This window comes from Pyxicephalus adspersus, chromosome Z, assembly GCF_032062135.1.
Source record: "Pyxicephalus adspersus chromosome Z, UCB_Pads_2.0, whole genome shotgun sequence".
Classification (NCBI taxonomy): Eukaryota; Metazoa; Chordata; class Amphibia; order Anura; family Pyxicephalidae; genus Pyxicephalus; species Pyxicephalus adspersus.
The window spans coordinates 65,518,145-65,543,260 of NC_092871.1; the positions used below are offsets into that span (position 1 = coordinate 65,518,145).

Sequence of the window (25,116 nt, forward strand, 5' to 3'; positions counted from 1 at the left end):
AACCAAACTATCTTACTACTGGAAGCCTCTCTAAGGAATATTTTCCTTACTGCCTTGGATAAGCACCAAAACAAAGAATACGGTTAGAAGCATCTAAAGGACCACACAATAGGTTCCAATGGACCACAAACAGGCCACAGATACCGTACATTTTAAACATGCAATCCCTACTACAGCTAATATTCTCCATGGATGGAGCGGGGAAGGGGTAGAACCTCACCAGTACAGAGCGAGGGGAATATTCCCCAATAAAAGCACAATTAGCAATATAATCAAATTTTCTAGTACAGCAAAGAGGGTGAGAACATCTTCAGATTTGTGTACCAAGGTGTAATAGGGCACTCCTAAGGACCCTGTGATGAGTTCCAGGTGTAATAGATAATTCTTAGTTCCTGCAGGAGAGATTTGCTCTTGTTTGTCTAGGTGACCACTGTCATAGAGACGCCATAGAGAAAAAAATAGGGACAATCCAACATTACGTGTTACCATGAGTGCATTAGGTAAGGGAAAACTTTCCAAAGGGGACACAAGTTACCTTTGGAAACATTTTCCTTTCCAGGTGAGGAAGTAAAGGTAATACTTCCCAATAGTATATAGATAGTAACACATAGAAACTTTTTCCTTGAAAATTCAACTATCAAAATGTCCTTGCTATAGTATATTCCCTGATTTGGCCTCAGTGTGCCTGGACATTTCGGTTGTCCCCGTCTACCTTTGTTCCAGCACCTCCATATTATGAAATACATTTTAGGGAGGAAGCCCCTTATTAAAGCCATGAAAGAGATAAAAGGAACCGTCAGATGCTTTATTTCGCCAGCATAAACTAAACACTTAAATATCAATGTTGAACAATTTACATAATAAATAAGATATATGAGATTACAAAAGTTGTCCTCTCAATAAACCAAAATGTGTTTGTAAAGGAAATAAGCTCTTTGTTCTCTTTAAGAAATGAGGAGCATTGGAGTATTAAAGCAATGCTTGGACAGGAAAAGAGAAACCCAAGATTGACAGTGCTCCCAATTTTGAAAAGCATGCACCATTCATTCAATCACTTAAAAGAACACATTGGCATCTGGCAGGATCAATATTTCTTATACATTCCAGGCTACAGCTGTGACTGGATCTCCCTGTGAACAGGCATTGGAAAACAAGACCTGTTTGCATTAGCAGAAGATTGACAAGAAGCTGGTAATGCCCTTTGGCCTATTCACAAACAGCTGCTTGCTCAGTACCAGAGTATAGATGGATTAGAAGAGCAGCCTTCCCTTTATAATTAATTACAAGCACCAATTAGCACAGTTATCCCAGTTTTTATTAAGAGCAAAATAAAAGCTTGGGGGATCCAGAAGGAGCAAGTGTGTTTATAGAAAGCCTTGACACTGTGGGTAACAAGATAGCTGTTAATTAATAAAACTGAGAGGGGAACGGTCTAGTCTCCAGTCATCATTATCCATTCAGTAATGAAATCTTGCTATCTGTAGCAGCATCCACCCCAAAGCTACCAAGTCAAATAACCTAATGCTATGCAAATGAGACAGCTCCCCCTCTGTATTAGCCTAAAGGCCGCAATCGTTAATAGTATAATTGGGCCTTCAATGCGGTAAATAGACATGACTTTTTCCATTAGTCTTACAAGGCTAATTATTGTTGATGGAAGAGAGGGGACTTATCCCCGTGCTGTAGGAGTACAGATAGAGACAGTTTGCTAGAGCAAATATAGACAAAACGTCTTATGACAGACCTTCTTATGGAAGGTGGAAGATGGGTACACCAATGAATCATAGAGAACATCTGAAAAATATAAAGCCAGCCTAACACCTAAACAGTTCTTCTGTTTTAACAGGTAAGTTATGGGTGAATGCTGATGGTGTAAACCAGATAGCGTTTTATCTCATGAGGACTCCAATGACCAGATTCCGCTCATCACATGAAGTTTAGAACATCTTCAATATTAATAAAGTGTACCTATTCTCAAAGGGGCTTAGTTACAGAATTACCACTTTCAGCTCTTTTTACAGGGAAGACAGAGAGCAGTCATCTGGACTTATATGTGCAAATTTTGGGACAGCACAATCATGTTATCAGATGGTGAACAGATTGGAAGTTAAATTTAATTTAGATATGTACTTGGCATTACAATCTCATCACATCAGAATGTGATGAGATTGTAATGCCAAGTACATATCTAAATTAAATTTAACTTCCAATCTGTTCACCATCTGATAACATGATTGTGCTGTCCCAAAATTTTAAGTAAATTCAACAAAGCAACCAATATTTCTGGCCCTTGCTTATATTTGGAATACTCAGATGTGCTAGTAACTATCAAAAATGTGTGTACATCCAATCAGGAACTCACATGGTCCTGTGGTTCACACATCCCCAGTGATTGGACAGACAATTAATTTTTTGTGAATTTCAGGACTGATGGGTGACTAATTACTAATTGGTCGATCGATAGAGTCAGTCAGTTGGGCAAAACATTGGTAGTTGATTTCTTCATGTGTACCAGACCTTATATACTATTAAGTTCTATGGTATCACCCACCCAGAACATCTTCAAAGCTGAAGTTTAAATATTAGTCTTTATTGCAGAGAAGGACATACAAAAACATACTTGCCTGTCTGATTACTGACTTCATCTATCAAAAAGGATCCCCCTCCACCTGCATATGCCAAGACTAAATTATCTCCCATCCACTTGCATAGGATTTACGTCACCCAAGCCTGGCCAATTAATTTGGGCAAAGATTCCAGGAAGTAGATTGGGTGATGGCGTTGGGGTGAGGACAGGTGAGTGCAATTAAAAAATTGCAATCAGGCAGGTAAGGTTATTTTAGTGGAGAATTGGCAAATCCACCACTTGTTATACCGCTCAGTCTAGAAATCACAAGCCACTTCACAATTGATCCCCTATAAAACTTTAGAGTAACAATATACAGGGTGTTGCTACAGCTTCTGGGCAATTCCTCAAGAGACCAGGTAAGTGGAATCTCAACACATCCAAAGTCATTGTAAAACATATATGAATGTATACAATCATTCAAATGAAGAAACAGAGCGATGTAGAGAGACATTTTCATGGCAAGGGCAAGGCACCCTTGGGACATAACATATGTACACTTTCTTTACTAAGTAGCTGCAATATGTTTGCCTTTCTGATTTAGGGCAGTTGAAGTTTGTTGGCCCAGATTTTGTGATTTCAGAATGGCAGTCAAAGGCAGGATTGATGTTATTCAAAACGTAAAGCTTCTATCTAGTTAATAGAAAAAATGTACATATTCCTGCAATACCTTTATTCCAGGAGAGGCCTGTTGGAAAAGGTAGGCCCGATTTTTAGCTGCTCCCAACCATGGCATAATTAAAGCTCTGTATATATGGTCAATTCTAGATATGATGTTGTCTAGCAATTAACTGGCACACGTGGTCTTAAATTGTAGATCATTACCAAACACAGGTGACACAATGAACTGAGAATGTCACTGAACTTGTCATCTGCATATTACTATTCATAATAAAATATGAAATATATACAAAATGAAATTAAATATATATGAAAAGTACTTTAGCAATGCAGAACCTTCCCAGAAGGGGTCTTGGGTCTGATCATAGTACCTTTTGAGACTGCAGTCCTATACCAGTATATCAAGGATGGCTCTGGGACAAAGATCAGACTGTTTACAGCAATCTTACCTTTGAATGAAAATTCCTGTGCGGTGACTGCTGATCAATTGAAAAGAAACTCCTCCCTTGAAAAAAAACCACACTCCAGAAACCAACACTTCCTGTAGTGATGCTTTGGAAGTGGTAGAAATGTCTAGAGATTTCAGATCGTAGTAATATTTTCATACAGCAGAGGCCAGTGGTGCAGAGAGCAGAATAGGTATTCAACATCTTCTTTTAAAACATTTTAGGAACATTGATGACAGAGTTTCTCAGTTATAACCAAGCACTACCAAGGCAAATTATAATAGCAATTAGGTTAATATGTAAATAAAAACAGTGTATATAGAAGCAAAGTAGTGCATCTCATTTCTTCTCCCCTGAATTAACCGATGGAAGGGCCAATCATGTGTGACCCAATTTAGAAAGAATAGAAGCCAGGCTGCACTTTCCAGCATTGTAGTATAATCCAGTGTTTTCAACCTTTTTTGAGCCATGGCACATTTTTTACATTGAAAAAATACTGCGGCACACCACAAATCAAAAATGTTAAAAAATGAATCTCTGTAGCTAATTTAGCACATTTTTTACGTTGAAAAAATCCTGCAGCATACCACAAATCAAAAATGTTACAAAATGACACTCTGTAGCTAACTCTCTTGTCTCTAAGAATAAACAAGGCAATTAAGCTACCTACTGCCACCCACTGACATGGAAGAGTATTACCTTACTCTGCCAGTCACTACAGCACAGACACTCGACAATGGTAATTGGATAATTGTATAATTTCCCAGGGTACATCTAAAGATCTCTTGCGGCACACTAGGCACAGTGGTTGAAAACCATTGGTATAATCCAAGTGTCCACATGAAGTAGCTCAAAAAAACAAGGTGGTGAGCAATCATAAGATCTGTTAACAAGAAACTAAATGGCACAAGAGCTCACAAGTATATGTGGATGGATGCACAGCACATGGATAGTAAGCACAGAATATTCAGTCATAATATACAATTTTGGTCATTGTCCAATTTCCTGTAAACGTCTACTTTTTTCTTAGTATGTTTTCAGTTTGTATTGCCCAGATTTTTGACAGATTCTGTTTAAGCACGCCCTAAAATTATGTTTGTTTATTGTTAGAAGTATATATATTATAAAGTATAATTATACATTACTCCACAAAGAATAGAAAATCTAGCTCCAGAAATGATGGTGAGCATGTGCCGCCGTCTATGGAGGAAGCAGCGTAGACTGCTCTGCACCCTCCGGCTCTTTTAGCGGCTCTTTCTACAGAAGAACTCGGCGGCCACGCTACATAAGAGCACAATGAGCTCTGGATATTACCCCTATGCGGCTTCATCATGGTGGGGAAGGCTGGAAGCCTAAAAACTGTTTTTCACGCTCCCAAGCCACGCAGACGGTATCTAAGATGGCCGCCGCTAAAGAAGAGCACGCTGCTGCATACTCTGCCTCTCAGAAAAAGCGGACTTCTTTTCAAGGTAGGAGCCTGAGCTCCGTGAATAGAAGGTGGTAGGAGGTTTCTCCTCATTCATCCCCAGCCAGCACCCCAGCAGAGCATTCCTCCCCTGATATTAGCCCACCTCAGCCCCCTCACATGGCCTCGCCATCATCCCCAGACCCAAGCTCTATGTTATAACATAAAGGGGATACTGAGTCCACTAGCCCTACAAAGCTAATTCAGGCCACTGGCTCAAGTTTCAGCATCCTTTCCCAGGACCCCCCTGTTCCAGACCCTTCTTCAGAGCTTTCTCCAGAAGGAAACAGATTATTTTCACACTTAGTTCTTCTACAATCCGAACTAGCTGTTACTGTCACCATTACTTCTGAGCTGCGGCAAAATTTACAGAACTTGGCCACTAGAATTGATGTGTTTGAGAAAAAGGTGGATTTCAAGGGTCTCTCAGAATTCTAAGGAAATCTCGGTGCTAAGCAATCAAATAGAGGAACTGCAGCTTAAAATTGATGATCTGGAAAATAGATCCCGCAGGAATAATTTTAAGATCAGGGTCTCCCTGAACCCGTGAAAGATGTAGCGGAAGCCACAAAAGGTTCTTGCATTCCTTATTGCCAGACCACACACACAGGGCCCTGGAAGTGATAAGACCAGACGGGCCTCCCAGGCATGTGATTGTCAAACCTTACTACTTTGCAACCAAGGAAGCACTACTTAAAGTAACAAGAGAATTAGAAAATATTGAAATGGAGGGTCATTCGATCCAAATTTTTTCAGGCCTGACAACCCCTACTACAGGTCCCTATGGACCACAAGATAAAATACAGATGGGCGTTTCCTCTCAAATTAATTTTTCAATTACAAAGGAAAAAGTTTTGCCTTTTCTTCGTTTGCTGAGGGAGAACAACTCCTTAAAGATTTGGATCTTATATCAAAGGGAGATGCTCCCTCCACTTCAGATGTGGGAGCTCCATCCACATTATACCCACTTTGGCACAAAGTGAGAGCGAGTGGTAAACAGCAGCAGAAGACACCCTGAGGCTGTTTATTGGACGCTATCCTTCTGCAATTTTTTGTCTGTGTCCTGACGTCCTGATAAGGCGGTAGATATGCAACTGTACCGATGATTTTACTTTGGTTGAGTCTTTAATCAAGCTTGTTTTCTTTTCTCTTTTCTGCTTTTTCTTGCATGTGTAATTTGTTTACTAAGGTTTTTACTAAGCAATGTATGCTTTAATTATGGTAGATATTCAGTAATTCTGGCACTACCTGCCTTATCCACAGTTACCTCCTAGTCATATGTTTCTCAGGGATTTTTTTGTAGTCATATCATTGATTACTGTTCTCATTATTTATTGATGGTTTACAAGTTGTTGCCTTACTACACCTCTTTGACTTACAAATATTGTGGGAGCCAAGCCCTCAGCCAGTTTATAATCCCAATGGGACACTTTTAAATGTAGAGTCCAAGTTTTTCACTGTTATGATCTATTTATGATTATGGGGTTGTTTGCTTTTTGTTTTTTTCAATTTGATTTGTAGAGCTGTTCGATACGGAGGGGTCACACATGCCCTGTACCAACGGGTAATTTAGTTCAGGTCTTTTTTATATTTTCGACCTGGGCATTATCTCCCTGACAAGATGGAGCTCTTTGACGCTTGTTTACTAAGCTTGTTTACTCCCTAGTAATCCTAATGCCAGGACCTATTTTCTTCCAACGATTGGGGACAGACCCACTCCTTCCTGCTCTGTTCTATACTCATAATTTGCAATTTTTGTACAAATGTTGTTGTCTTTCCTTGCTCTTTATGGTTCCTTCCCCTGTTCCTCTTCCCACTCTCCTTGTCCCCTCGAAGACTTCCACTGTGATAACCTACTTGAACTTGAACCCACCCCCTGATTCCGCCAACTCCTCTAAGCGAATACTCCTCTCACATAATGTTCAAGGTCTCAACTCTCGGATTAAAAGGTCCAAGGCATTCCACTATTATAATACTTTGAAGCTGGACATTTTAGCACTGCAGGAGGTACTTGCATATAAATTATCCCATATTTTACCCAGGAGGTACTCCTGGAGGGAAATGAATCCCTCGGTCAAGGACTACACATATTTTTCAGCCACCCATAACCAGTACTCACGCATTGACACATATTTTTCAGCCGCCCATAACCAGTACTCACGCATTGACACATATTTTTCAGCCGCCCATAACCAGTACTCACACATTGATCATATTTTTGTCCAGTCTCATATTCTTCCAAAATTGCTAGGGGCTGGAATCCTGTCTACTTCCTTGTCTGATCATGACCCTTTAACTAATGGAAGGCCTAATGAAAGCTTAATTTCCGATTCTACTAATAAAGGGGAGATCGAAGGCTTCTTACAAGGTTTTTTTCACCTCAATAACCCCAGTGACACATAGCAGGCCATTAACTGGGAAACCCAGAAAGCATACATTAGGGGCGAAATCATAAAACTAGGGTCATTACGTAAGAAATCCCAGAATAAACTTATTGAGGAAAAGCTCAAGGCATACCATATTTTACAATTATAACATAGGAGGGACCCCCACTCTGGTCTGAAGCCCCAGTTGGAGGCCATGTGTACGGAGCTTAACCTTCTCCTGACAACTAGAGCTGAAAATTCCCTGCGGTGGGCTTCACACAAATTTTTTCTTTGAAGTGACAAACCGGGCAGCCTCTTGGTTAACAAACTAAATCCCCAGCCTAAACTTCATACTCTCCGTAAAAGTAAGCTTAAGGATGGTAGGCTAACACAAAATCCTGAAAAGATTCTATCTGCCTTTGAGGATTTCTATAAATATCTCTACAGCTCCATGGAATCGTCCTCCCAAGAAAGGATACCGGCTTTTCTTCAACAATTTAATCTCCCCAAATTGAAACCTAAACATACAGAAATTTTGGAGAAGCCTTTTACGACAAAGGAACTGGTAAACACGATAAAATTACTTAAAATGGGAAGCTTGCCTGGTCCGGATGGCTTTTCAAATCTTTAATATAAAATTTTTAGCCCGATTTTGCTTTCGTAATTGATAGACTACTTTAATTTTCTAGAAGAGGGACGCTCCCTCCCATGTAATGGCAATAGAGCGTTTATCAGTGTGATCCTTAAACCAGGGAAAGACAACTATTATAGGCCTATAATAACAATTATAGGCCAATCTCTTTGATTGTGAGCTCAAAATCATGATTCCTTTAGTACGTCTGGGCTCCTTTTATGGGGCTTACATCCATCTGACCAGGTGGGCTTCATGCTACACAGACAAGCAGCAGACCAAATGAGACGTGCAATAGATTTTATTTCAGTAGTGAACTAAAATTGGTATGGGGGCCCGACAGGCAATGTTACTATCAATTGACCTTCAGAAGGCCTTTGACGTTTTTCCTGGCCTTACTTATTCAGGGTCCTATCAAGCATGGACTTTGGCCCTTTTTTCGTTAACCCATTGCTTTGTCTCTATGATGTCCCAGAAGCCAAAATATCCCTAAGAGATTTTTTTTCTTCTGCTAACCAAGATAGAAGGGGCACAGACAGGGTTGCTCTCTTTCTCCCCTCCTTTTTGCTTTGGCAATTGAACCGTTAGCAATTGCCGTGCGCACCAACCAAAACATTAGGGGCATAAAATGTGGTCAGGTTGAACACAAATGTCCTTTACTTGCAGCCGACATATTAATGTATGTCACATTTCCAATCACCACTCTTCCTAACCTTTTTAAACTTTTGGAGTTAATATCAATATTCCAGCGCGGATTAAAGAAATCATTAAAAGTTGGGATAACCGTTCCCAGTTCAAACTGACGGCCACTTTTAACACTCTCTATAGGTCCAACTACACACAAAATTTATGCAGATCTTCAGTGTTGGTCCCAATAGCCCCCTGTCCTGGCTAGGGCAGATCACCACCACTAAAATGAATCTTCTAACCCAGTTACTTTATTTATTTTGTACCCTTCCGATACAAGTACCCCAGAAAGAGATTGCTCTCCTCTAATCTAAAATAATAAAATTCACATGGGTAGGTAAAAAAAGCAGAATTCGAAAAAATCCACATTGTTTGCTTCTAAACAACAGGGAGGACTATGTGTCCCGAACCTAAAATACTATTATGTGGCAGGACAGGTGGCTCAATTTTCACTGAGCAGGGGCCGGACTCAATGGGTAGAGATGGGAATCTCGATAGATTTCATAGATCCATTGAATCTCCCATGTGGATAAAGTAAAAATCGAGGGGAGTTATTAGCTGCCCCTCTCTCCCCCACTCTGTCCAGATATGGGATAAATACCATAACCATCCAAAACTTTCTTCTGCTCAGGCTCCCCCTTTACCGCTCTGGGGTGACCCAGAATTTCCTCCAGGTTTACACCCAGAACAATTTGATTCCTGGACCTCTAGGGGTTTTATGAGATTGAAAGACTTGATAGATGTTCGATCTGTACTTACCTGGGAATATCTCCCCAGCAAACGAAAAATACCGTCTAGGGAACATTTTTGCTACAGACAAATACACTCCTATAATAATAATATTATCGCACGGGCTCTGAAACCCATGCGATGTTCCCTATTTGAGAGCACCTGCTCCTCCATAGTTACTACAAGAGGGCAAATTTTGATTATTTACTCGGCTCTAGTGTCCTCAACTAGTAAACTCAAATATATGTTGGACTGGGAATCTGAACTGGGAGTTTCATGGGATCTAGAGGAATGGTATGACATGTTTTTTTCTCTATCCAAAGTTTCCTTGAACTCACCTCTGGTAGAGGCCATTTCTAAAGTAATGCTTAGATGATATCTGGTCCCAGATAGATTGGCTACATTTTTCCTGTCAGTTTCTCCTCTGTGTTTCCGGGGTTGTGATGCTAGAGGTTCCATGTTACATATCTGGTGGACATGTCCAATTGCTGGGAATTTTTGGAAAGCAGCCCTATTTGGCAAGATGGATTTGGTCCTTCATAAACCAGCACTAAAACTGACCAAGCTAATATTTTTGGCAGGTAGAATTTCCCTAGCCAAAGCCTGGAAAACATCCACAATACCTCTTGACCCAATCTATACTAAATTCAACTGGGTTATGATAAACAATAAACTCACTCACACATTAAAGAATTCCCTGGTTAAATTTGATGACATCTGGGAGCCTTGGATTTCCCTAATAGTGCTTAAGAGGTGATCTCTCATGATTTTTTTATGGATGCTATGAAGTCCTCCCCTTTTTTTCCTTTTTTTTTATTTTTCCTTCTTCTACTTTCCACTTTTTTGGATATTTTTCTTTCCCTCTCCTCTCCCCTTGTTAAGGTTTTAACCCTTTGTTAAATTCTTTTCTCTTATCCCCTTTTACTCTTGTATTTTTCCTATTGTTGACCTGGCATGTGTTTGATTGAGACACACAAATACAAATGTGTTTGATTAAGACACACAAATACTATTGTTATTCTCCTTATTTTATTATTGCTTTTAATAATTGTTCAGTTTTGAATATTTTTTTTTTGCCGTGTCTGTACTTTATTTTCACCTATTTGTATCATGATGGTCTCTGTTTACTTGTTGCTTTGGTATTGCCTCTTTTCTCAAAACCTAGTAAAAATATTGACATACAAGAAAATCTATCTCCAGGCTAATGGGTGAAATTATATTTCTCCTTTAAGATTGAATGTGCTTTATGAAATTGTTGTGCTTTGTACAAGTGATGTGTTTTCGACCACTGTTAATGTTTGTCTAACCTTTACCAAATTTAAATTCTGACCTTCTTTTAAGTTAGACGTGCTGAGCGACTGCTGATCTCTGCCTATTATTCTATAGTGGGTAATTGGGACAGGCTTTGATGGCACAGAGCGTAGAGCACAGACCTTACTCTAGGGGCTGTAATGCCTTCCTGCTGTAAAACATTTAAGAAACTTTGTCAATATCAATTTCTACAGTAAATACAGCTTGTAATTCCTCATGAGTGGAAAAATACTGCTGTCCAAGCAATACAGGTGATATTCTAGAAATAAGCCCGCTACAGGTAATTTGCAATCCTAGTGAGCATGAGAATCTGAGTCCTAACATGCCTTTGGCAAGACATGTGGGAATTGGATTTCCCCTCCCCTCGTAGTAACAAAAACATGCAACAGGCCTCAACTCTGTCGACTCTACAGGTTTATGGAGTATTTTGAAGATTTGTTGGCCTGAGAATGGATGAATCATGCTTGCATGTTCACCATACTCAATGAAGCATGAGAAGTCCTGTCCTGCATGCTTTGTTCTGAATTGGGTAACAAAATAGTTGCAATATTTACTTATCCTGGAAAACATACAGCTTCAGGTTTCCTTCTTCTACGTGCTTAAGGGCCTAGTTTTATTTAAAACATGTTTGGACATTGCTGGAAATGGCAGAATTAGTTGCATTTTATCTAAACAGTCTTTCTGTTGGCTATCTAATGGGTCATTTCTATCTGGAAGAACCACCCTTCATAAAGGAAGCAAGAATACAGATGTCCTTTTTAAACCCTTTAACAACAGGGTACAAAAATAAGCAAAACAAGCAATTAAGTCTTTATAGATAAATGACTGATTAGAAGATCCAAAGCCAGTTTTCACACAGTTTACCTTCCTCTAAACAATAGGGGAGCTTGCTGTCAGCCTCTTGGATTTTGGAACTACAAGGTTCAAAGGTAGCGAACATTTTAGATGGACTTGCTTCAAATGTAATTGCTTTTGGTCTCCACAGAGACTGACTGCAAACTGAGTAACAGACTTTCATAAACAAAGTTTTAACCTGCATAGAGGTATAATGACCCTATGATGCCTCCTCCAAATGTAATTCACCATGGGCTCCCAAGCAAGAAGATTTCAAAGTCAGACTTGCATGGCTCTTATATCCCGACTACTGATGGAAATGCTATAAGGTCAGAGGGGAACCATCTGCTTGAATGTAAAAAGTGCGTAGGCCATTTCATTTTCTTCCAAATTTTAGCCTTTTTATTTCTGAAGATTACAATTGTTAGGTATAACAGAGCTGATACACAGAATCTTTCTCCATCAGTGCCATTTAAAGCCTTGACCTTTACGTGGACCATGATGAATTTCAAGATATGTGAATATAGACAATAGGGTGGCCATATCTGTTTCTACTGAGGTGGAAGAATCTTAAATATCACTGGTTCAATCTGATCTCGAAAGGTGGATTAATAATAGGAATTAACCAGGGGCATGGCATGTAATATACCGGATTCCGATGTTGGCATTGTCAATGACAGTATATTCACTTTATGACTTTATTATTATATATGAATATAGTATGAAAAATACTTATCTGAAAATTACAGCTGAACTTGGATACAAAAACACCATTTAGTGCAAATATGTATTCTTTTACAAACATTTTTACAGCTAGAGCAAGTAGCTGAATCTTTTGATATTGGCCTCTTGAGACAGCAAGAACTTGGCATGGGAGAAGGAGGTCAGTACTAGCAGCTGTTCTGCTGCATGCCCATGTACATACAAAAAACATGCATTAGAAAGTGAGCAGAAACACCTAATAACCCAGTAAATAAAAAAATTTAGGTATATAAGCCCGCCGCTACTCAGACATTGTCCAATCACAGGCTTGGAGCAGGGACATGATTTGGCTGTGCTCATAACTACATCAAGGAAATGTGGGGTTATTTTCTACATCTCAGTTCAAAGAAGACAAAAATACATAACATATGGTAAAAAAAAATATTTCATGTATATTTATGAATCATGCATTTGGCTGTTTCCCTGAAACTCAGTTTAAATTATAAAAATCTGATAATTCAAGCAATTAAGGCTCAACATACCATGGTGGCTATGAGCAGTGGTGGAGTGAGGCAAAGTTAAATTTAGTTAGATAAAGTTAAATCCTGTTAGGACTTTACCATTGGACAGGATGCCATGCACAGCGAAGTTGGGGAAGGTACATCTTAGAAATTTATGCAACCTTCTATTAGCATAGCCTGGAGCCCCAGACAGTAAAAGTAATAGTTTAGCTGGGATTACCCTTACAGCAATGAAAAACAAATGTCTGTTTACAAAGGGCAAAGGTTTACAAAGGGCTTTACAGTGACTCCATGATTGCTGTAAAGCCCTAGCCTGGAAAATTATTCTTACCAAAAACAGATTTGTTTTATTTTTGCTGCTGTTAATTGATGTTTTAAACACCAGTGACATTTACATTCTTATTAGCTTCTTTTTCTAATATAAAAAGACAAGAAATTAATAAGTAGATTGGATCAATAAGCACAGATATATGCATTTTTCTACTTTTGAAAATTGTAACAGGCATTAGACTAAAATGCCTACTTTCTGTTCTAATTCACTGCTATAAGGTACCGGTAATTGTCAAAAGGACAGTCCTGCAAAAAGAGGCATTAATGTGGTTTGAATATATGGGCATTTGTGTGTTGCTAATGTGTTGCTTTGGACTATTGCAGAATATTAGCACCTAAATTCTGATATGGTCATTTGCAGTAGAGTTTACTCTTGCTTTTGCCGTTCATAACATAGAAAGCGCACCATATCTCTCGTGCTGTTTCAGCTCTGCATTTCATGTTAGTAAGAAGGCAAACAATGTGGGCATATGGTGAATGCATCACAAATGCAAGTAATCTTTTTAGAAAGCATCTGACTTGCTTTTGAGTCTGAAGGCAGCGTATACTTACCTAAAAATGGAAGATTCTACATTAGATTGTGAGGTCCTTTGAAGGACAGTTAGAGATATGACTAAGGACTTAAGCTACGTACACACGTCAGATTTTTATCGCCCGATAATCGGCATCGGCCAATTATCGGGCGAAAATCTGCCGTGTGTACAGTCGGTGTCGTCCATCGTCCGGACGACCGACCTGCCGGATCCACGGACGATGGACGACAGCCGATCGTAATGAAAGTGAAGGGGAGAGCGCGCAGCAGGGTGCCGCTCCGTCACTCTCCCCCTCCCCTCTCCATAGAGCATGAACGGTGCTGTATGTACAGCACCGTTCATGCATCGTGCACTCCCTTGTCGTTGGAAAGGATCGTGAAAGATCCTTTCCAACGACAAAAATTGGCAGTGTGTAAGCAGCTTTAATAGCTTTAAGTGCTGTGAGATATGTCGGCACTAAGTAGATAGTGGGTGAGGGAAGTTCCTGGCTTTGCCCCCTTCCAGATGAAATAGAAAAATGAGTGTGGGGGCATGTGACAACCTAATACCTAGTATGTAACAATATCAGGTATGTGCAAATATCAGGTCTTTGCGATTTTTAAAACAGTTTTTTTTTTTAGTGAGAAGCTGTGATGGCAGAGGCACAAGCAGGTTTCACGTGGTTGGAGTTAAGGGCCGTCATGACGTTTGTAATTCTCCAGTGAAAGTCAGCAAAGGACATTCACACTGAGATGTCACAAACACTGGGTGAGAAGTGTCCTTACTACAGCACTGACAAAAGGGATCCTTTTTTTGCAGGACAATGCACCTGCGCACACGTCCAAGGTTGTGGCTGCCAAATTGAACACCCTGGGTTTCCAATTGGACCACCATCCCCCCTACTCACCTGACCTGGCCCCTTTGGACTATTATCTGTTCCCGAATTTGAAGAAACACCTGAAGGGGCAACATTTTGAAGGCATTTCTGATGTCAGAAATGCTTCTGAGAGCGGGTTTGGGGCCCAACCAAAGGACTTTTATTTGAACGGTCTAGAAAAGCTGCAACTATGTTGTACCAGGTGCATCAGTCTCAGGGGGGAATATGTTGAATAAATGTGTTATTTCATAACTCTGGTTTGCTTCTTTATAGATGAACTAATAGGACAACAAAGTAAAAAGATGTATGATTATAATTCTTTTATTTAGGCCATATTAAGCCAACCCCTAGGGTAAGCATATTCAACAAAAAGAGAGAAGAGAACAGAGGTTTTTTTTTTGTTATTATAATAGAAGTGCTTGTATAGTTCATAATCGTAGGACCCCCCAAAGTATTGCATGCTTTGAATGCAAGGGGGGTTGTCAATTATGTAAATTGTTTTTGTTCTGAATATTGCACTAAACTGCTACTGTTAATACTTGACTGATTTAAAATATTATTAGCTGAAAAAACCTTCCGTTCTTTTCTCTGTTTTTGTTTAATATAGATGAACTAATAGTAGTATGCTGGAAACGGCAGGACAAACCATAAATAACAGAGCTGAAGTAACTGCTAAAGTTTGAGGGAAGGGATAAAAAAGTGAGTAGGCTTTTAAGCCAAATAAAAATACAAACATTTACTGATCAAAAATTATAGTGGTCCTTTTGTTAACATAGAACTACTAATCTAAGAAATAATCAAATCATAGACATGAATGAGACAAGATACAGTGTTTACACTTGTGAAAGGTGATTTGAAATTATAGGCTTATCTCAAGTCTCTGATGCGTTTCGCCAATAAGGCTTCTTCAGGGGATTGTGGAGATCACAGAAATGAGGAACAATACCAATAGAAGGTGTAATTACTGTGCTTTGAAAACCAAAAAAGAGGTATCAAGCAAAATTTCCACGCTAAGGTACCCCCAAGGTTTATTTTTTCAAGACTGGGAATCACTGTTTTAAACCGTTTTTCAATGATAATGGTTACTTGTATACAACAGGGTATTGTGGTGAGTGTTGAATGTGGTTGAAAGAATGAAGTTTCTCAGCTAGATAAACGTCAGAACGTAAATAAGTACCATAATACCTGATAGAATGATTCTTAATTGTTCCTTAATGATGTTATTTGAAGTGGGGTGTTAAGCTGAGATAGCAGTTAAATGATGGTTAAGGACATGTTGCGCTCAAATATTGAATATCAACGTTATATAGAGTCCTTGACTATCTTTTATTTCCTATTGATGTAATTTCAAATCACCTTTCACAAGTGTAAACACTGTATTTCGTCTCAATAAATGATTTGAATTTTTCTTAGATTAATAGCCCTATGTTAACAATAGGACCACTATAATTTTTGATCAATAAATGTTTGTATTTTTTTTTTGCCTTAAAAGCCTACTCATTTTCTATCCCTTCCTTTAACCTCCCTAGGTAAGCTCGAGTGTGACTCGGGGTAGAAAAAAGTTGCTGAAAACGGTAACCCCGAGTCACACTCGGGGTAGGTAAACCTATGGAAACAAAAGTAAATACAGTGCTTACCTGATCTGCTGGCGTCCCGCGTCGTCCATCGCCGCAATCCCTGTCTTCTTCCTCTGGCATCTTCTGCATACGATGAGTCACCGAGTTCCTGGTGATGTCAGGGCGTGTGTATGTTGCAGGCAGGGCGGGGCGGGAAATTAAAAATCCATTTAGTTTGCATTCAATACAAAATAACTGTATTGAATGCAAAACATTGGATTTATAGGTGTAAAAGCAGTACATTGTTTTCATGAACATTTATGAACATTTATTTTACAGTATAATACAATAGTATGAGTATAATATATATATTTTTTTTAATTTAAAATAATTAAAAAATATATATATATATTTTAATTAATTTAATTTATTATTTGTACAAGATTTTGTGTTTCATACTATTATATTTTACTGTAAAATAAATTTTCATGAAAAACAATGTACCGCTTTTAGACATATTAATCCAGACAGAAATGTAACGCTAGGGAGGTTAAACCATATTTAACAAGGCTTGGCAATATTCTGATATTAACTCCATAACTATTTCTAACACTTGAAAAAAACCCTCCTGACTTTCCTAATCTTCACTCATGCTTTTTACTAAACTGGACACCCTGTCTCTGGGTTTCTAGAGAAATCTATTGGATGTATATGACCATCTGCACAGGTAGCTCTATATGTCTGTTTCATACAAATAAATGGGTGCTGGATTAACATCAAGTTCACATCAATAAGAGTGCTAGCTGTAACTTTTAGCAAATTTTTAGTTTCAGTGATGGTTTTAAAAAAATGTGCCAAATTTTCCAACAGTCTGCTAAAACATTTTATTTAAAACTGCAGCAAGTAGTTCCATTCTTATCTGTACACATCCCTCCCTCAATGGAGCTTTAGGGTTTTCTGAAGGCTTTAAAACTTGCTCATTTGAATCTCAACCTCTAATTTGGTTATTTGTTCTTGTCTAAGATAAAGCCATTAAAGATGAGCTCTGATTTTTCCAATCAGCAAATGCTCAGCATCACATGACCAAATGGTTTTGATAATGTGATTCGCTTTTTTGAAAGCCTGGAGTAGCATTTTTCAAGTAATACATTTACTCTTTATCTATACTGGAAAGACTGTTTTTTTTATTATGTTGAAGTTTGCTTATAGAATAGAGAATAATACTCAGATCCTCCGAGTTATTTTTAATCCTGCCTTGGCGAGAACAAATGCTGCATGAGTCTGAAATTCATATCCTAAAATTAATATTCCAGTCCAGTCCTAGTAAACTGGCAGGTAATGGCAGCAAAGATGGGTCACTGATGTTTTATTAGCTCAATTAACGGAGAGTAAGAGAAGGCCTATACCGCTATCTCTACAGGCTTGCAGAACTAAGCTGCTAGTAATGGTGTTATTAACCTTTACCAGACGCCGGATTCGGCTGCAGCTTCCAGCTTCATTCCCCAGTTAAAGTCTTTATTATTAGGCTGTTTACTGTGCTTAATCCACATGGGAGTTGGCAGCGGAACAATTCCTGGGTCTTGTTTTAGAGGCAGCAGAGTCAATACTGCACTTCTGCATTATAAACTGTACTGAGTGGATGATTGATCCTCCAAGATATGATTTCGATGAACAAGAAGGTAGGCAAACCATTTGCCCGTAAGTTGTCTACATCTTCTATAGCAAACATTGAAACCTACTTTTAAATTGGAAAACATTAACCAGGATGCTATAATAGTTTTGTGTAATTTTTTTTTTTTAACTGACATTTTAAAAAAATATATTTTTACAAATATTTAATGCAAGCCCAGCTTACTTGACAGTGCATTATACATTTTTCAAAGAAGGAAAATGTTTCCTTTAAAACTGTCTCTCTTTAATTAAAAACACTGTACTGAATTTGTACAGAGCTATAAAGGAAGAGGGAGGTGCTACTCTGATCATTCAGCAACCTTCCGTTAGTCTGTCTTATGGTAAGGGTTAGGTTTGCTTGGTAAGTCGTTGGGTCCTTTTGAGACCATTCACTAGACACCAAGGACTTACTAAACAAACCTAACCCTTACCAAAAGACAGACTAACATGACTGACAACTTTAGTCTCTATACACCAATGACAACAATAGCTGCATGCTAATTTTTCTACATATGTTACCCACAAGGCAATTAACACAAGTGCCTTTGAAATTAGACACCACATATTCTCTTCACTGAAATTAGACACCACATATTCTCTTCACTTCACATAGACGCTGTCAATACATCTGTCATTAAACAAATCCGCCACATGCTACCGACCAAACACCTTTTAAATAAAATAAAAAGAAACAACAACCCTTTTCTTTTGCACCTATCCCCAGAATATGATAACGCAAATTCATAACTCATAATCATACATATCTGTACTACAACAGATACAGAACTTAAGCCAAAACCATTGGGAAGCCCTGGTATAAATATGTCCTCTTCTTTTTCCACACCAGTCACCATGATTGTTCTATCTTTCTGATCTCAAAAAATCCCCTAAAGAAGCCTTAGGGCGAAACACATCAGGTAACAGATATTTCTTAACAATGATACCGATGTGAAAATAAAAAACAGGGTTTTACGATAGCTTTGTATTATTTGTATAATTTTTTATATGGTTTTTGAACATAACTAGCACAGCAGGTCTATGTTAGAAAAAGGGCTACGCTAGATATGAATGAAAAAAAACACATATCGTTTTACATTAACGCCTACTAAAAACCTGTCTTTTCCCCTACCCCTTCCCTTTTAATTATTTCATATAACCTATCCAAAAAATTTAAACATATTTATAGAAGCATTTTAATCCAATTAAACCATAATTGTTTCTTTAAAAATATTTAACAAAGAGTGGGGGCCAACAAACTATAACTGGACAATATTATTCAACTTCAGGAAAAAAATAAATATATTGAGAAGAAACATTTAGGGAGAGATATGATCACCCTATTAAATTATATAAATGGTCAATATGAAGAACTCTCCTCCCAACTATTCACTTTAGGATCGTTTAAAAAGGACAAAAGGGCACTTTTTGCATCTGGAGGAAAAGAAGTTTAAGATCCAGATAAGGAAGAGTTTCTTCACAGTTAAGCTGCGTACACACTACCAATTTTTGTCGTTGGAAAGGATCTTTCACGATCCTTTCCAACGACAAGGGAGTGCACGATGCATGAACGGTGCTGTACATACAGCACCGTTCATGCTCTATGGAGAGGGGAGGGGGAGAGCGACGGAGCGGCACCCTGCTGCGCGCTCTCCCCTTCCCTTTCATTAGGATCGGCTGTCGTCCATCGTCCGTGGATCCGGCAGGTCGGTCGTCCGGACGATGGACGACACCGACTGTACACACGGCAGATTTTCGCCCGATAATTGGCCGATGCCGATTATCGGGCGATAAAAATCTGACGTGTGTACGTAGCTTAAGATCTTCAAAAATGTAGAATTGGCTCCCTCAGGAATTAGTTTTATCAAGTTCTATAGATTGCTTTAAGAAAAAGCTGGATGCTTTTCTAGAAGCACAGAATATAACTGGGTCTTAAAGCTTATAAATAAAGATAACAGAGACTGTACTTTATACCACCTAACCACCTCTTCATACAGCATCTAGTGATCAAAAGCCTATAAAGCTGCAATGAAATATATGGTAGCCTAATTGGTCTAAACCTAAAAACGTTTCACTCTTGATACTAACCTTCAAGGTTTGTAGGAAGGTCCTAAAACAGCATGTTTCAGAAAGTTATATTATCACTTTTTGAAAATAAATACACCTTTTATCTATAAACTAATAAGGGTACAAAGTTTTACTGGACAAGTTTCCTTTTCAAGTTAGAGCTTCCCAGGCAATCTAAATAGTTGAAAACACATGTTGGAAATACTTTAATTGCTAAATAATTTGTAATTCTGTGCAGTAATTCTAGTTTTCCGGATCCTTAGCATGTTGACCAACCTAAACACATGTTCAATGTAAAACAAGACTGATTAGCTACTGGTGCTGCCCCTCCTTTCTACTATCTAAAGTTCTGCTGCTCAGTGTGTGTAGGTTTTACAAAGTCCAATGTCATGTCACTAACTGTCCCTCAAAGAGGCTCATAATCTAATGTTCCTAACATAGTCACAGTCTAAGGACAGTTTTTTGATTTGAGGGTAAGCCAAAAACCCTAATGGCATGTTATTGGGATATGGGAAGAAACCAGAGTGCCCGGAGTACATGCAAACAAGGGGCAGAACATACAAACTCCATACAAACAGAGTTCTCTGGCTGAGATTTTAAACTTGGGACCTAGTGCTGCAAAGGTGAAAGGGCCACTGAGCCAACCATGCTGACTACAGCACATCAGTAGGTGAACATTAATAAATTCAACTGCCAGGCATTCCCACCGCAACTAATGAAGGAGAGAAGGAAGAACCTGTGATAATTTTTGACTGGTCAGAAGACCCTTGCAAAACTGGAACAATGTTCAAAAAGCCCACTGTTTAACTTAGCAAAAGTTTTAACATTCCATTGTAGACTTTTTAAATGTCGGACATCTGCTTCTAAACAAGTGCATAAACTCATTTTCATACTCCTGGACAAGGTTTAGAGAATAGGTGGTGGTTGGAAGCAAGAAGAACACTGGTTTGCAGTTTTAGAAGGTTAATTATTACAGCTATTGAGAAGATGAAGATAGCAGTAATAAATGCATTTATAGAGGCAGCCACATGAATAGGATGAATGTCAGAGATAAAAGACAGCAACTTAGCAGGCAGGTTTAATCTACTGAGTCAGTATAAAGATATCCAAAGGTATCCACATCCAATTTTTACAGGTGGAAATCTAGATGGGCAGATGGAGTGTCAAGCTATGCCACAGTGAAATGTATCCAGCCTCGCAAATGCCCTGCATTCCATATCTCCTTACTGGGGGTACAGTGAGAATATTTGAAGTGCCAAAGGATGTTAGGTGCCCATACTGAAACATTTGGCCCTTTGGTTTCCTATCATTTAACATTGTTTTTTTACAAGCCTAGAGATAATGGGTCCAATATATCAAACATTTCAGGACTGGAGAAGATAGACTATCATGGGAGAACCTGGATGATCCAGCAAACCTGGAATGGATTTCTTTAAAAAAAATAGTGCCCATGATAATGAATATCAAACCTGCATTGATTCAGAATCAGTTGGAGATCTAAAAATGATCTAGGTAACTTCCTGCTATGACCCAAAGAACAGTCAGATTTAGGTTTGATCTTCCTAGGAATTTGGAATCCAGAACCCTCATTCAGAGTGCACAGGGATAAAGAAAAGCACACTTATTTTGTATTAGATATGAAAGAAATATCATGAAATTTAAATAAATTAGCTTCTATACATGTAGCTGTATGAAAAAGTAGATATATGTAAAATGTAGCCGACCCTTAGCCCTTTTATGACAGCTACATGAAACACATTTTTTCTACATGAAGGTGGAAATCATGTTAAATACTGAAGCAGGTCCAAAGGTAGAAGTCTCACCTGTTGGGAACAAAACCAGCAACATTCAGTAGAATGGCCTGCTCCAGGTCTCTTGGGAATCCATGCAGTACCCAGCCACGTGTGCTGCACTCCAGCCTGCTAAGACGATCAGTGAGGGCCCTCAGGACAAGATTATCCGGAACTGAGGGGAAAAAACATGTCATCACTATTATAATTTATTTTACAGCTTCTGCTAGATAGTGCCCAAAAGCATTAACTCAGTGCATACATACTAATGGTCAAAGACATTTTTCCTATAGATGTACTTCTCCCAGTAGTAAAAGAAAAATATAATATTTTAGTCATTTTCTTTTAAATCTACAATTTACAACCAATATATCTTATTCTACAGTTATCCATAATTTTTATTTTACAAGTAAACATTTAAATCAGATCATATCTAAGACACTGACTGTGGAAAGAATGCTGGACTTGCTAATAAGAAAGCCTAGTACTGCTTAAAATTCTTGTTTTCAGTTTCTGAATAACTAAGACAGTCACATATCTGCTGGGCGATGGGGAAGTGGTGTGTCAGCCATTTGTGTAATTTGATTTTTCCTGTTCTGATCTGATTGACAAGATAGACAGTGCAGGGTATATACAACAAAGCTGTAAACTAGTTCCTAAAAGCTGGTATTCCTTCCAAAAGCTTGCCACAATGAAAAGCAGTAATGTGAAAAGTAGCAATTATGAAATTAAAAACTTTGTGTTGACCTAAAAAAAAAGAAATTCAAATATATTTCTGAGACCTTAACAAAATAAAAAATATAAGAAATATACTCAAATCTTTGAAAAGATAAAGATATCAGTTGCAGCCATGTTTGAATTTGCAGTAAATGAGTCCCCTTTATAGCCCTATGGCTTCACTTCATACCACACATCTGTGACACAGCCTCACTGGGATAGCTATTGTTATTATTAAAATTATTATGGATGCATCCATGGGTACTGAAGTGTGGCCAGTGCAAATGAATACATGAGACCATGATGTACATGCAGAAGGATAGCTCAAGGTTTTTCTTGTGAAGGCTGTACTTGTAGTAGGTTACTGGTTGATAAGCACTGCAGGGGGGTAGCAGGAATTATGGAAAGGAAAATGGCACCAAACAAAAAACTTCTTCTTTCTTTTGTTCTTCGTTCCTTACAGAAAAACATCTAAATATACACAGTTTATTGATTTAAGGATCTGATTGCATTATGGGGTTAGGAAGAAATTTATGAATCATGCTTAAGTGAATTGAATCATGCTTAAGTGTTTTTTTTTTTTTTTTTTGCTTTCTTCTGGATCAATTTTTTAACAGTTTTAAATGGGATTTTTTTATTTTTCTTGTGGTTGAACTTGATGTCTTTTTTTCAACCTAACTTTGTAACTATGTTATCTGGGAAACACATATGATGGAGCTACTGCAAGTGCAAGAGCTCATTTTTCTTATTTTAGGTTATTTATCCCTGAGATTTACACAGCACTGTCACATTGTATTGCCAGCCGAATGACCTGATCTATTTATTGCGGTAAAACAACAAAGCTTGGTCACTACTCTACCCCCTAGTCTGTAAAAAAGAAACGCAGAAACGCTTTATACAGTATCTGATAGTACTGTATGTTCCTTGTCAGTACATGTGCAAAAGGGACACATGATTATGGCCATGACTGGTACCAAATACAGCCTCTCCCCCGCTTTCAGTCTGAGTCCTCCCATGCAGGGAAGTTTAACATGTTAAAACCAAGTCAAATTTAAATGTGCTTCTGGAGTTCAGCTTTATCAAGGATTGTGTCATCTGGGTTCTGTTTACTTCAGAACTTATTTCTTTGCATACAAGTCTATAAAATGATAAAGCAGCCAAAGCAGGTCAACTGCACCTTCACCGAATACTGACAGATCTTAGCTGTGTATCAAACTTATGCCAAAGGCTTTCTATACAGAGGAAACGGACATGGGCCCGTAGTGGGTGTGTTCAGGAATATCCCTTTTGCATCAAACAGGTGTTCTCAGTTCACTAGTCTGTAAAGTGGACTGTTGCACCTCAGTAATACCTATATAAAGAAACAGCATACTCATCTGGTGGGATGTACTCCCTGAACGTATCCTGGGTTTTCTCTTGACATGGAGATTTAACAATCAGTTCTGCTATGAACTAATAAGCTGAACCATTTGCTAGCTTTTATGTATTTGTCCAATATTAGGATTCTCTTTCTTTACATTGTGACTGTTCACCCCCTCTCACAACATGATACATAGGTTTTTACTTTGGTGGCTATAGTTTCCTACAGTCCAATCTCCATATATTTGCTTATTCTACATTGTTGAGATTTCATCAGAACATCATCTTCCTATACAATTGTGACCTCTGGATGGACCTGAAAACTATAATTAACATTTAAACGTTAACATGCATTTTCTGGAATACTGGCCTAGCCTGCAAAATGCCTTGAACTACCAGGAAGTGACAGGTGCACTTTCTATCAACACTGATCCTGCCGCTTTTGAGTTCAAAGACAAGTGCAGTATCTGAAATATTTATTCATTTTTTTACTGCCATCTGCTGGGAAAAGTGAGATTTACTGCTCGGAATTTCAGATAACAGCAACACATGCAAATCTCTAGCATCTGGAAAGGGTTAAAAATGCTACAGAAGTGTTAATGAATTACCGGAGCAGAAGGTAAATGCAAAAGGCGCAATATTCCACCAGAATCTAAACTATGCAAACAGAAAGAAATAAAGAAAAGGAAGAAAACTGACTCATGTTTGCAGATCTTCACCTCACTTCCGAATTCATATGAACAGAAACGTTTGGCTGATTATTGTTTGTGACTGCATTGCATGAGTTACTGAAAACAGTCTGCATATATGCCTTAACCAGCCTAACCATCTGTTCAGGAGTTGCATTCTACCACCTTTTTGGTAAGCAGGGCTTTTATGACTCATAATTACTCAAAAAGATAGGAGTGACACGGTTAAGGTGAAAGTGAACACACTGCAGCCTATAGTTTTCCTTTGCTTTGTTTGGATGTCAGTAAAGAAAGCACTGTACTATACATGCTGTAGTCAAAGATTAGACATAGAGCAAATCTCATAGTATCAGTGCTATGTTAATGTAGGAAGGGGAGCAATTCAAAAGAGTAGAACAATAACATCCACGTGTCCTCAAAAAGCTGAGATCAGGTATTTCAAAACCATTATCTCCAATTTTTAGAGACTCTTTAGTTACTGGCAAGGTACCGATGGATTGGTGTAAAGCTAATGTGGTTCCTATCTTTAAAATGGGAGCAAAGTCATTACCAGGTAACTACAGACCGGTTAGTTTAAGATCCATAGTTGGAAAGGTCCTAGAAAGTTTGATA

General features: G+C 38.4%; 1 protein-coding gene across 2 annotated transcripts in view; it reads right to left on the minus strand.

The window, feature by feature from the left end:
• Positions 1-25,116, minus strand: part of AK8 (adenylate kinase 8) — a 104,586-nt gene that overhangs the window by 5,382 nt on the left and 74,088 nt on the right. For both annotated transcript variants that reach the window (XM_072430474.1, XM_072430475.1), the window contains one exon: positions 21,773-21,914. In XM_072430474.1, coding sequence (XP_072286575.1) covers positions 21,773-21,914 — 142 coding nt within the window. The remainder of the gene's footprint in view (positions 1-21,772; positions 21,915-25,116) is intronic.